The following is a 14,032-nucleotide window of genomic DNA, read 5'->3' on the forward strand; positions in this document are numbered from 1 at the left end:
AATTCCAAAAAGTGTAAGATTTTATCGATGTTCAAGAAAAAATTATGCTCGATTGGGTGAATGAGTTGCTTCGCTTGGCCGTTAGAGGCCAATTGCCGAAGAATACCTTCTCTGATGAGCAAAATTATCCAATTGAACAATACGTGAACAAGTAAAATGGTTATGTGTATCTAAAGAAACGGTCAAACTGTAATTTCAAAATTTGAACGTCTACCGGAAGTCAAGGGCCGTCATTTTTTATGGTATGGACTTCCGCGATGTCAAATTATCGCTTTCCTTTGGTATTTTTGGACTATGGGGTCAAAATGAATATCAATGTGTATTGGAAAATTGTCCTTAAAGAAGCTCTAAAGCCGTGAGTACATAAAAAATCGATTAGAAATAGTGGAGATTCCAATAAGCCTCGGAGCCCTCGGAGTCATTACAGAAATTGCGCGTCAAAGAAGATTGGCTAAAAAAACAACGTTTTGTTATTGATTTCGAACCCGTTGACCCTCACTCTCGACTTCTCCAAAAGGGACATTTTGTTGGTTAATGTCATGACTAAAAAATACCAGAATATCAATCTGCTGAAGGCAGCCCTTCGTCTTGAATGAACTCACATGCCGGTGTCCCATCTTCGGGTAGCGTGTGATGCGTTCATTGATCAACATATGACTATTATCCATTCCAAAGGTGATTTTATTCCAAATTTTAGATAGATTCTCAATTGTTGACTATTTTCTGACTTTTTCTCGTTTACATCAATAAATTTCGTTTTCAAATTTAAAAATAAATACCATACTTTCAAAAGTTGCAGTTCAATTGACTCACCCTGTAGTATCTTCTTCAAACCATTGCAATTTTCTTCATGTTATATCCATCAAATTATTATATAACTTTCCGCAAATTGGAAAAGTTTGTCAAAGATTTGTTATTTTCCAATTTAACTTTCTTTCCACAAGATTCTGAAACTGTTTTTAAAATATTTCACCCATAAACCCGTGGATTGACTTGTATATTTATTTAGTCAGTAGACGATTTAGATTTTAGCGATCTTCAGACAAGAGGTTTAACTGGGTTTAACCAAGTTTCCGAAGGTATCATAATCCTAAATGGCAGCCTTTTTTTTAGATTTTCAAAATCTAATGGATCATTTTGTCCTTAATATAATTCAATCCTGGAGGGGTAATTCACGAAATATCCAGACAAAATTGACTGGACAGCGAATACTACAGTTTTTATTTACCGAAAAGTAGGCAAAATGCAATACTTTCGTGATTCAAAATATTTCAGTAAATCTTCAGTTAAGTGAAGTTAATCCCAGATGGCTAATGCCCAACGCACAATAACTTTTGTTTATAAACATGTTTACAAAATTTTCTATGGGAGAGAGCGAGATGACTAGATCTAGATTTCATTCACTCTCACTGAAATGTCAAAAACATGTTTACAAAACAAAAGTGATTGTGCGTTGGGCATAAGTCTTAGATCTGAAGCCCGTATTAGGGCATTAATATCTAAAATTATAATTAAACTGCACGGTTCACATTTTTGCACTAAGTTATTTTTATGTTAATTCTAGAAAGTTTAAACGAAACAATCTTCCTTAAGCCTTAGTCATACTTAAAAGTTATCAAAAGGAACCTTACTAAATCTAAGAGGAAAACTTCAAATGATACACTTTGAATGCTCTTGTAAAATCAATAGAAATTTCCATGATTTAAAAAATAAGGTAGAGAGTATCATGAAGAAATTAAATTAAATGAATTATTCCCTTAGTTTCCATAAAATATGGCTCTAAGTTCTACAACGAACAGTTCATAAGCTTCTAACTTCCAAAAGTGACAAAACGATTTATGTTTCAAATATCTCGAGAGCTTTCGCTGTAGTCTCTAATCTTTAACGATTTTTAACAATTCACTCAAATTTTGAAAAATTCTTTCTGAGAGTTGTGCAGAATTTTGGTCAGGATTACAATGGGAATGGTGAGAGTAGAGTCACTAAAAAAGACAGTACAGTGTAAGTCTTCTGCTCCTAGTTCCTAGTTAAAAAAATTTGCAACTTAACCACAGTGAAAGGCTTGGAGACCGAGTCGAAAGCTCTGGAAATATTTGATGGGGTTTCCTGAGTGACTGGCACTTTCCGAAAACGTATGAATTACCCTTATTATCGTTTACGAAGGATCATATCTGCTAATTATCGATACTAACACATAGGGAAACTGTACCAAATTTCGGGAACTTGCAATTTCGTCCACTATTTTCATCCTTCAAATTTTCATTCTTAGTTTTCGCATACTTTTGAGATTATGCAAAGCAAAAAAAAATACAAAAAAAATGTCGTTTAAACGAAGAAGATCAAATGAATAAGGCTTTGGAAGAATTTCGGAAGAACAAATAATTATGAGAATCAAGATGGCCGAAATATTACTCAAAGCCATGTGTATATTTTCATTTATTTTAAAATATATTAAGAATGATTTTAGAGGAAACAAAAACGATAAACTGTCTACAAGGTTCCAAGCAAAATTCCAAATAAGTAACAAAAAAAATCAATTTGTATTAAAATGTTACATTTCAAACATAGGACTTTGGCGATTGCATGTAGCTGTGCCGAAATTGGGTACACTTACCCTATGCGCTATACAATATTAGGTGAAGTTCTTAACTTTTAGAATAGGTATCGCTTTTGGTTTGCAAATGCAAATGATGCAAATCATTCCGATCTTCTGCTATTTTCCCATTGCTCCGCTGAAGTAAAAATAATTATTAAATATTTTATTTCTTCTATGGTTTATCATTATGTATACGAAATATGAATGAAATCAATCGAGTAATAATGTTCAATGAATGAAATATGGTTTATAATATTTAAATAATTTGTCAATGCATTAATTACTGAGCTATTTAAATTGTGAATGAAATAATTATGTGCAAGAATGATTTTTTATGAGTTAGGTTTTCCTTTCACAATTTATTAAAGAGTATTATTTTGAGTCACATTGTGAGTGACTTTATGAGCTTTCTCTGAAGAGCTTTTTCATTGAAACCTCCCCCATTCGTATGCTTTGGTCTTTTCTTGGAAAATTAATTTTCCAAATGGTGTTTATCTTGAATGTGTTTAATAGGTGCATGTGGATGTGAAACATGCATTTTGAAATTAAATATATTTCTTCAATGGAAATTGTGGTTTATAAATAAACATTTATTATTCCAAGTTTTCCTCTTTAGTTTTTCTCTCTGATTTTTCAAAAGTTTCATAACTAGAATTGGATGATTTTTTTTGCCTTTTTCGCTCTTGCGTTAATGGCTGGTTTTTCCTCTTTTTTTTAATTTGATTATTAAATCCCGATTCCGTGAAAAATTGGACATTTTTGTGGCTCAGGAGAAATAATTCCATTTATTCAATGATATTTTGTGAAAATTTTAACTGAATGAAAATTTTTTGACAATGTTTATGAAGAAGTATTGTGAATAAATATTTCAGGTTCTGTACGATGGAAAATTGTCCAATGCAATTGTGTTCATGTACAATCCAGTGGCTACGGATGGTCAGTTGTGCCTGCAATCGGCACCCAAAGGGAATGTTTCGTTCTTTGTACATACACCACATGCTCTTATGCTACAGGTAATTAACTTCAAATACCATTCTATATACTCGGCTACCACTCAATATTTCACTCAAAGGATTTTGAAGACAAGAGGAATTTTCCTCTTTGACTGCACCTGTATTAATAAATGAATTAATATTCATGCATTTCTCGTATTTTGGACAGGACGTGAAAGCTGTCGTTACGCATTCCATTCACTGTACGTTGAATTCTATCGGAGGAATTCAAGTGCTTTTCCCCCTCTTTTCCCAATTAGACATGCCCTACGATGGCACTAGTGATGTTAAAAGAGATCCAGCACTCTGGTAAGTATCATTCTATGCAATATTTCAACGTTTTTTTTTATTAATTAAAAATAAAATCACTCAGCAAATACCATGCCTATTCCATTAAAATGAACTCCACTAAAGAGGGAAAAATTTCAATAATTTTATTTCTCATAAATTTTAGTTCAAAATTGTTGGGTTTCATCTGTGAACTGGTGGAGAGTTCACAAACTGTACAGCAACATATGATACAAAATCGTGGCTTTCTCGTGATATCCTTCATGTTACAGCGATCTTCCCGGGAACATTTAACACTGGAAGTTCTTGGATCATTTCTCAATCTTACGAAATACCTTGTGACTTGTCTTTCGGCCAATAGTGATCTTCTTCTCAAGCAGGTAAATATTTTATCTATCTCTCTTAATCTCAAACATTTTTTTTTCAATGAATTTTGCTTAAGAAAAAAAAGGGAATGAATTGAAACACCGGAAATATTCTTTATTGAAACTTTTTCTTTATTATTTTAAATGTCTTGTTGGGAAGGTAGTAATTGGGCTTCCTTAGTAACTTCCGCCCATTTATAATTGTTCACGCCTATTTGAAAAAACTACCCAAGTAACACTTTCTGGTCAAAGTGAGAAAAATAACATAAACGATACGTACACTACTGAGAGAAATCCGAAAAAGTTAAAATAGCATTCCGGTAATGTTTATTTTCCCCTGCAGTATTGATCTGAAATCGGTGTAAATATTACCCTTTTTAGGTGTATCAGAGGTTAAAGTTACCTTTTTTCATGTTAATTTTACCCTCAAAAGATGTAAAATTAACATTAAAAACTATTGTTATATTTTTACACCTAAAAAGTGTTAAAGTTATGAGGAAAAAAGTTAATCGCCCCCCGTTTTCTTCTGAGTGTAATTTTCTTGTTATTAAAACTATTTCTGTCTCAGATAATTCTGCTAAAGTAAATGTTACGTGATGGTTACGACAGTAATTATCGTAAGTCTTTGGTCGTCTCGATAACATAAGTTTTTTGAAAGTGTTCTTTCAAGCCATGGTAGGATTTTCAAATCTTTAGAGAATATTGTGTATGATAATAATTTTCTATCAAAATTACTAAACAGTCAAGTTTTTCTAATATAAATTCCTGAAATTCGAATGACTATACCGGTGCATTCAAAGTGTGTTTTTATGCGTTATGAAAAAAAAAGTGTATTGATCCTTCTTTGTTGCTTAGCGGGTTATTACTGAAAAGATATAAACAGGAAATCTGTCAGAATGTAGATTTACGAGAAAATACAGTCAATGTCGTTATTTCATTTTATTATTATTTCTTTTAAATAGTGTTAGAATTTAAAGATTGAGAACCCAGCGAACACGAAATGCTAACGACACAATTATGTTTTTTTACCATATTTTTCCTGTGTCGATCAGTAGATTTTAACGTTTTTAAACGAATATATTTCTCCTTACCTTTTAAAAACCATTATGTTTTGTTACTTAGGTCTCCCTATGCGTATTTTCGAGTCTTTGATATTCAATAATTGAGTCAGAGATACTTTGACAATGTTACATAGAATCAACCCGCTATTGCAATCAGTAAAAATATAGGCTACTCTCCTTGAAAATCTTTGCTAAGCCCTTTTGCAATATGATGTAATAAGTGATATTTCTACAAACCGTAAAAAAAATCACTGGAAAACTTATATCAATGAGTGTGAATCTGTTACATATGGGGCCCTGTCAAAAACCAGAACCATAAATATCTCGAACTTCAAAATCTCGAAATCACCAATGGGTCAAAATTCAAAGTCCCGAATAGCCAAAATTCTGAAAAGCGAAAATTCCGATTGAGTCGAAATCACCAATGAATGGGTTAAAATCCCGTATAGCCACATTTCATGCACAATTATATCTAGATTTGCAACTTTGTAAAGCTAAGGACGTTATGTTGCCTCGAGTCTGAGTTTAGAGTCGAATATCATACTCTTTAAATACTAGTTTCGCTTACTGGGTCAAAGGAACACTTTCTGTGTTTTCGGAATTATTAATTTCGGTTTTTGGAGTAAAGGGAAGTTTCCTGATAACTTCAGAATTTCGATCCATTCCGGATTTTGGATCTTTGGAAATTTGGGTATTCAGGATTTTGACTTTCAACATTTTGGCTCATTCTGGATTTTGGTTTTTCGAGATTTTTGACTTTTCGGGATTTTGATTTTTTCAAGATTTTGGATGTTCGGGATTTTGACTTTTCGGGATTTTGGCTTTTCGACATTTTGTCTTTTTGGGATTTGGGACCCATTCGGGATTTTGGCTTCTGGGAATTCGTCCAGGTACCGGTTACATATGATCGGGAAATTTTTCCAACATAAATTATTAAAAAAAATAAATAAACAAGAACTTTTCATAAATTCAAAGAGAATTCTTTTTAATATTCGTCCAATATACCAATGAAGAATGCGTAATTCCGTGAAAAATCAGTTGAGGATAACCAACATTACAGACATGGGTTTGCGTGCGTATTACTACAGGAAGGCTTGCGTAGGAAATTCATGCCCAAGTTATAGAACGAAAAGCGTAAATTATCTTTGAATTTGATTTATCAGGAATTTAAGAAAGCTATTTTTTTTTAAAGAAGTATTATTCGAAATCCGATGGAATTTCCGTTACTCTATAGAGTTCAATTGGGCGTGACTTCACAAAATTGTTGGTTTTTTTCAAAAACTTTTGAATTTTTGAAATAAAAACGTTCTACACAGAAAAAAATATTTTGTAAAATTGTTCGTAAATGTTTGTGAAATCCTATGGCAGACTTACGAAATACTCGTGAATCGTATAACTCTCAAACAAGTTCGTAAAATTTTATACTTTTTTCACAAACATTGTTCGTAAAACGATCATTTGACGAACATTTCTTGTACTTCTACAAACATTTGTTCGTAAACACACAATAAAATGTTTGTAAAATGTTGTCATTTGTTCGTATTTGTTCGTAAAGTTTTGCCAGACAAACAAAAATTTACGAACAAATGACAAAAAATGTTTGTAAAAGTACATAAAATGTTCGTCAAAAGATCATTTTACGAACAATGTTTGTGAAAAGAAGTACAAAATTTTACAAACTATGATTCACTATGATTATGATTCATGAGCATTTCGTAAGTCCTCCATAGGATTTCACAAACATTTACAAACAATTTTGCAAAATATTTTTTTTCTGTGTAAAAGACATGTTCTAGTTCTAGTAGACGGTTTTCAAACTAAAGGTTTAGCCCAGTTCCAGAATGTCTGGAAATCCCAAACAACAACCAATTTTATTGGCTTTTCAGAATCTAATAGGTCATTTACTTATAAATATCCAATCCTAATTCAAAATTTTTCAAAAAAAAAAATTTGATTGATAAGGAATTAGAGAAGCTAAGCCATAAGGCTAAGCCTTAGGTCTGAAGCCCGTATTAGGCTGGACGTTTTAGAGCCCTTTCTTCAGACTGTAAACACTGCGGTGATTGGTTTTGAAAGTGATTCATCTTAATCAGGGCGTGAACGACAATTATTAAAGGGCGGAGCCTTAATGTCAGATATTACCACCCTGGAAAAAAAAGTTTCAATGAAGAACTCCCGTAACATTTGCAAGATAATCTCCCTATTGTTAGGGCATTTTCTTTATTCGAATTTGACACACATTTTTTTCACAATAAAATGTGTCGTTGAAGATTTTTTTTAAAACTTTTATTTGGGATTTCTTTTGTTACGTTTGTTTTCCTTTTACAAAATCTTCACAATAAATTATAACATTTATATAAATTATTCATGTTACAGACAGTAAGGTGCACGTTTAATATCTTTCATATTATCTTTATATATTTATGTCATGGATTTATTTAACTGGAAAGATTGTTAAGCATGATTTCCCGTAATTTTTTTTATTTGTCAATATATTGGCTCGAAAAGAAATTGTTAAAATTCTTGCATGACGTATCGAGAGATGTGAAATTCGTGTAATAGCTGAATGCCATTGAAAATCAATTTGGAATTATTTATCATTGAGAGAGAATGCAATTAATCTGATTCAGTTGAAAATTTTGTCGCAGTATTTTAAATTTGCTGATCATGAAAAATTTGTATCATCAGTGTTCTGTTGTTTTTTTTTTTTGGTTCGAATCATTATTATGTATGCTCCGTATTTCCTGGGTGGGATAAACATATCAATTGAAAAAATAAGCATAAAGGGTTTCAACCAGAACTTCAACATGCAATTAAAAATTGGCATTGTATTTAATGATGAAATATTCTGCTCCAAATTAATTATATGTTTTTTTTTAAATACCGCTATTTTACAAATTGTAATTAAAGTTTCATTTATGATCTACTTTTTTTTTTGTTTTGGCACAATTCTCAATAGAAAGAAAAAATTCATGGTACTCAATTAAAATTTCACAATATACATTGAAAACTTTAACTTACATTTTTTAGTACACAGACAGGTTTATCAAGGCTTTTTTAATGTTTTTAAAATTTAATTTAATGTTTAATTATTTATTTTAGTCTTCAATTATCCATACCGCTCAATCACCGTGCAAAGAAAAAAATATTTAGTAAAATTGTTCGTAAATGCGTAAGACATCCTATTAAGGACTAACGAAAAGCTTGTAAACCGAATAACCTACAAACGAGTTGGTAGAAGTTTGTGTTTCTTACAAACTTTGTTTTTAACAATATAATTTGACGAGCATTTTCTGTTCTTTTAAAAAGATTTGTACATTTTTGTTTGTCCGGTAGAAATTTACAAACAAATGACAAAATTTTACGAACATTTTTTGTGTGTTTACGAACGTTTATGAACAATTGTTGGTAGAAGAATAAGAAATGCTTGTCAAGTGACGATCGTATGAACAATGTTTGTGAAAATGTACTAACTTTTACGAATTTGTTTATCAATTATACGATTTACGAGCATTTCGTTGGGTCCTTATAGGAATTTACAAAATTTACAAACAATTTTACGCAATATTTTTCTGTGTACTGAGGGACTTACGAAATGCTCGTAAAATATAAAGCTCACTAAAAGAATTCTTCAAGTTTGTACTTTTTTTTTAATAACATTGTCACTTTACAAGCTTTTTCTACTCCTTGACAATCATCGAACATTTTTGTCATTTGACAGACCTATACCAACAAATGACAAAATTTTACACTTTTTTCTGTTTGTTTACAAACATTTCGAGTTTTTAAAAGAACAAAAATGCTCATCAAGTGATCATGATGCGAAAAAAATTTATTTGTGAAAGAAGTACAAACTTTTACGTACTTTTACTGCTCGAACTCTACGGACAGAGCAGTATAGAGTGTGCGACAAAACCATAACCGCACCTATTTTTTTTTCGAATTTTAAGCAAATTATAGAAATTTTATTGTAGTTTTTACCTTAAGACTTCCATTTTATCATCTGAGAAAAGAAAATTGTAATGGCTAGCCAATTGAGTTTGATTGAGATTTTAAATTGAAAGAAATTCGCCTTTTTCAAAGTGACAAAACCATAACCGCATTTCAAATTTTATGAAAGAAAACGCACGAATCATCAGAAAAAGAACTTTTAGTATTTAGTGGTAGCTCAATGTTTACGAATCTGCTCAAAAATCTGGTTTGCCATGAGATTCTGGATGGTGCTTTCCGGAATGTTATGCCAAACATCAAGTAATACAACTTTGAGTTCTTCCACGTTTTGATATTGACGATTTTCATTGTAAACACTTGGTACAAGTATTTCCCAGATGTTTTTAATAGCGTTAATGTCAGGAGAAGCGGGGCAGGGTAGAATGTGAATACCCTGGGCAGAAATCCAGTCCTTCGTCTCCTGACTTACATGAATACGGGCGTTGTCTTGTTGAAATGTGTATATTTCTCTTTCAAGTATGGCAAGTTCTCGTTCAAGTATGGCAGCAAACTTCTTCGGAGGACTGATATGTAGTCTCGACTCTTCATTCGATGCGAGGTAAAGCGTAATTCCAGGGTTCCTCTCGCACAAAACGCTCCCCAAATCATGAGTAATCCTCCTCCAAAATTCATTTTAGAAAAACACTTCGATTCTGTCCATAAATCTCGCCAGTAATACCTGAATCAGTCAGGTCCATTAAGTTTAAACTTCATTTCATCTGAGAAGATAATCTGTAAAAGTATAAAGTGATCACAATGAAAGAAGACAGTGATAAAACATATGCATTACCTTAGTCCAATCTGTGTTTAAATTCTCTCGAGCGAAAACTAAGCGTCTCTCCATGTGATGCGGTTTTAGTCGCGGTCTTGGAGCCATTTTAGCTCTCATGATGTCCGGCGAACGTTTCATGGTCCTTTGCACGGTTCTAACCGATACATTGAGGTCGAATGATTCCTTAACTCTTTCCGGACCGCAGCATATGCTGCAAGCCAATTTCACCATTTTTTAATCAAAAATATCTGCGCTCAGGAATTAATTGAGGTCCTACAAAAAATATCTTACATTTGGACATCCTTATAGTTTGTAATCATCCACAAGAATCGGATTTTTATAAGTTCTGAATAATTAAAAAACATTGTTTTTCACTGAATATTCATATGCTGCTTTGGGTACTCAGAGTCCCAAAAGAGACGAAAGAGTTAACTGACCTGCAGACGCGCGATGAATTCGAAGCCATACGCCACACATTACTCTCAGAACGCTGGGAAAGCGTCCTTTTTCTTCCATGCTTACGGTTAGAACTCTAGCTCACAGGATCCTTCAAATAATTCATGACAATGCGATCACTGTGACCAATTATGTGGACAATTTCACGAAATGGCTTCTTTTCACTGTTCATTAAGTCTATTTGGCCTTTTTCATAATCCGATAAGATTTTTCCGCGCGTCATCTTAACGTTTTTGACACATAAGTAAACGCTAATAAAAATGACAGTGACATTTCAGAGAATAGATATAAGATTTTTACAAATAGAGGGCGTGCGGTTATGGTTTTGTCACTTTGAAAAAGGCGATTTTCTAACATTTCTTTCAATTTAAAATCTCAATCAAACTCAACCGGCTAACCATTGCAATTTTTTTTCTCAGATGATAAAATGAAAGTATTAAGGTAAAAACTACAATAAAATTTCTATAATTGTTCAAAATTCGAAAAAAAAATTAGGTGCGTTTATGGTTTTGTCGTACACTTTGTATAATCCCTCGATTTTTTCACCCCCCCCCCAAATTTCCATCTTCCACCCCCCGGAGACCACTTTTCTCAACAAATCTTCACATTTCAGACGATTTCTGAGAAATGTCACGCTGTTTGTTCGTCTGTTCGTCCGGCTGTCATCAGCTCTAGAGGCCAAACGGTTAGAGATAGCGACTTTGGACCTTCGGGGGACCCCCCATAAGATCGTTAACATGCCCCTCATTTTCCCCCCACCCCTCCCCATCTCTTCCAAAACCATGATTTTTGGCATTGCTCGAAAACGCGCCGTGCGATTTTCTTCATTTTTGGATATGTTTTAGAGATTATCCAGGCGAACATTTCGTACATAGGGTGAAAGGAACACCTATTGACACTTTAAGAATTCGTATCAGGACCTATTGGCACCCTACTCCGTACCATTTGGAATACGATATTCGAACACTTATCCTTATCGAAAAACGTAGATTAATGAAAAAAGGCCATATTACTTACATTTTATTTGATACATTAAATAAATTTCAATATTTCTACAAAAGTGTCAATAGAGGTTCCCTGTCGAAGAGGTCTTCATTCGACCCTATACGAAAATAGCGTTGAATCATCCCTAATAACGGTTTTTTCAAGGTCAAAGGTTAAAAAGGCACTAGAATGCGCATTTATCAAGCAAATGGGGTCATGTTTGGGGTCATTGGAAAGGGAAAGGTCTTGGAATTACCGATAAAACTAAACCGGTTCCAATCGGTCTTGAATCGGTAATGAAACGGTTCATAACCGATAAAACTTTTTATCTGAAAATCAATCCTATTAATTTTAAAACTATTTTGTGGGATATTTTGAGAGATTTATGAATCGGTTCAAATCGGTTGAGAACTGGTAAACGGTAAATGATGCGAAAGTACTTTTGCGGTATAGCATCTAATTCACGAGTTCGAGCATTTCGCAAAGCCTGGGACGCTTTGCCACCCCTTTTGGTGTGTCATACGATTTAGGAGCATTTCGTAATTCCCAACAAAAAATTCACAAACATTTACGAACAATTTTGCGAAGTATATTTTTTTTCTGTGTAGACGAATGATACGAATTTATTTTCGGCGGTATAGCATTGAAGTTACGAGTTCCAGTATTCTGCAAAGCTAAAATGCTTTGCTATTCTATTTTGCTTTCTTTTATAAATAGAGAGCCAAATTTGCTGTCTGTGAGGGTTATTATAATTGTTTTATGATTTTTGCCTATTTGAAAAACTTTGCTGTTCAATATGTTATATGAATATTCTATACAATGATATGCTATGGACGTTTGTTGTTCTTTCTAAATCTGGATTGTTTGAATGTTGTATCTTGCTGCATGCCTCAGAGAAAAATGTGGCTGTAGCAGGACAGACCCTGTACAACGCTAACGGTAGTTGTTCTGCTTTTCATTCCTTACATGGCAGCTCCTGGATCATGTCCTATTCAATCCATCTCTGTGGATTTATACGCCTGCCAATGTGCAGGCACGACTGTACTCCTACCTCGCCACGGAGTTCCTCAGTGATACGCAGATTTACAGCAATGTCCGCCGTGTTAGTACTGTCCTCCAGACTGTGCATACTCTCAAATTCTACTATTGGGTGGTAAATCCGCGAGCAAAGAGTGGTATTGTACCCAAGGGACTCGATGGACCACGCCCAGCCCAGAAGGATATCTTGGCCATACGTGCATACATCCTGCTCTTCCTTAAGCAACTCATCATGATTGGCAATGGTGTGAAGGAGGATGAATTGCAGAGTATCCTCAACTACTTGACGACAATGCATGAGGATGAAAATCTGCACGATGTCCTGCAAATGCTAATATCGCTCATGTCAGAACATCCTAGCTCAATGGTGCCTGCCTTTGATGTCAAACATGGCGTGAGGACAATCTTCAAGCTCCTTGCAGCTGAAAGCCAATTGATTCGCCTCCAGGCACTCAAACTTCTCGGTTTCTTCCTATCACGGAGCACTCACAAGTGAGTTTTATTTTTTTATTTTTTTTCTTTCTATCTTTTTCATCATTCCTCATATGATGGGAATTTCCGCAGAAATTCTCATCACAATTTTGACTTTTCATGAACTTTTCTAGCTAGATGAATAAAAAAAAATTGCAAACTGCTAGAAGGTTCAAAATATTAATATGCTGTTTGTGAAAGATAAAAGGAATAGTTTTCAATAGATTGGGAGAATTTCAACCTGGAATTTTCTGGAACAGTCATTTGAATAGGGAAGGGTGGGGCAGTTCACGAGGCTGAAGTTATTTTTAAAATTCTAGAATAAAAGAGATTGTAAAGTATCACAACTAACTGTCTAACGGCGTTATCACACTTGCACATTAAAATTTTAATATGATTCACATTAATTGTCGCTTGTGAGTGTCCAAATATGTTATTTGTGTCTTTGAGTCACTTAATATTTGGGGTTTTTCTATTTATTGATAAAGAAGTGGACTAGGCCTGCAAAAGTAAGTTAAAATTTACCTAAAGCATGAATATTTTTCACATTAAAAAATTAAAGAGAAAATCGCATTAATTTTTCGCATTAATACTATAAATCAATTTATATCAAATTTTGCGGGCCAAGTCTACCTTTTTATCAACAAATAGATCAAATTTTGAATATAAAATGATTCAAACACACAAATTACACATTTGGACTCTCACCAGCGACAATTAACCCATTCAGTCAATGTACCAAAAATACTTGAGATAGAATGTTCATATTTTGGGATTAGTTTCCTACAGATTAATAGATGAAATTTTTGAAAAGAAATTTTTTTATCTATTATGGGGGCGCGTGGGGCCCCTGTCAAATACACGTCTTAACGGTCACTGAATTTAAATTCTTTACATTAATTCATTACAAACTCTATTGCTTTAGATAGTGTAACTATCCAAGAAAACAAATTGGCAACTAGAATTTAAATCAGGAAAGAGGAAAGGGAATAATTTTAACAAATTCGACGGGATGTCGA

The 14,032-nt window shown here is 33.4% G+C and overlaps 2 protein-coding genes across 10 annotated transcripts in view; both read left to right on the forward strand.

Moving 5' to 3' along the window:
* The window catches only part of LOC129807383 (neurobeachin), a 401,071-nt gene that overhangs the window by 322,366 nt on the left and 64,673 nt on the right, over positions 1-14,032 (forward strand). For 5 of the 8 annotated variants that reach the window (XM_055856604.1, XM_055856606.1, XM_055856605.1 and 2 more), the window contains exons 11-14: positions 3,469-3,609; positions 3,758-3,897; positions 4,043-4,256; positions 12,448-13,034. In XM_055856604.1, the coding sequence (XP_055712579.1) occupies positions 3,469-3,609; positions 3,758-3,897; positions 4,043-4,256; positions 12,448-13,034 (1,082 nt within the window). The remainder of the gene's footprint in view (positions 1-3,468; positions 3,610-3,757; positions 3,898-4,042; positions 4,257-12,447; positions 13,035-14,032) is intronic. The other 3 variants (XM_055856603.1, XM_055856609.1, XM_055856610.1) reach the window with 1 other exon arrangement.
* The window catches only part of LOC129807385 (annexin B11), a 372,667-nt gene that overhangs the window by 162,248 nt on the left and 196,387 nt on the right, over positions 1-14,032 (forward strand). The gene's annotated exons all lie outside the window — the stretch shown is intronic.

Source organism: Phlebotomus papatasi, chromosome 3 (assembly GCF_024763615.1).
Source record: "Phlebotomus papatasi isolate M1 chromosome 3, Ppap_2.1, whole genome shotgun sequence".
In the NCBI taxonomy this organism is placed as follows: Eukaryota; Metazoa; Arthropoda; class Insecta; order Diptera; family Psychodidae; genus Phlebotomus; species Phlebotomus papatasi.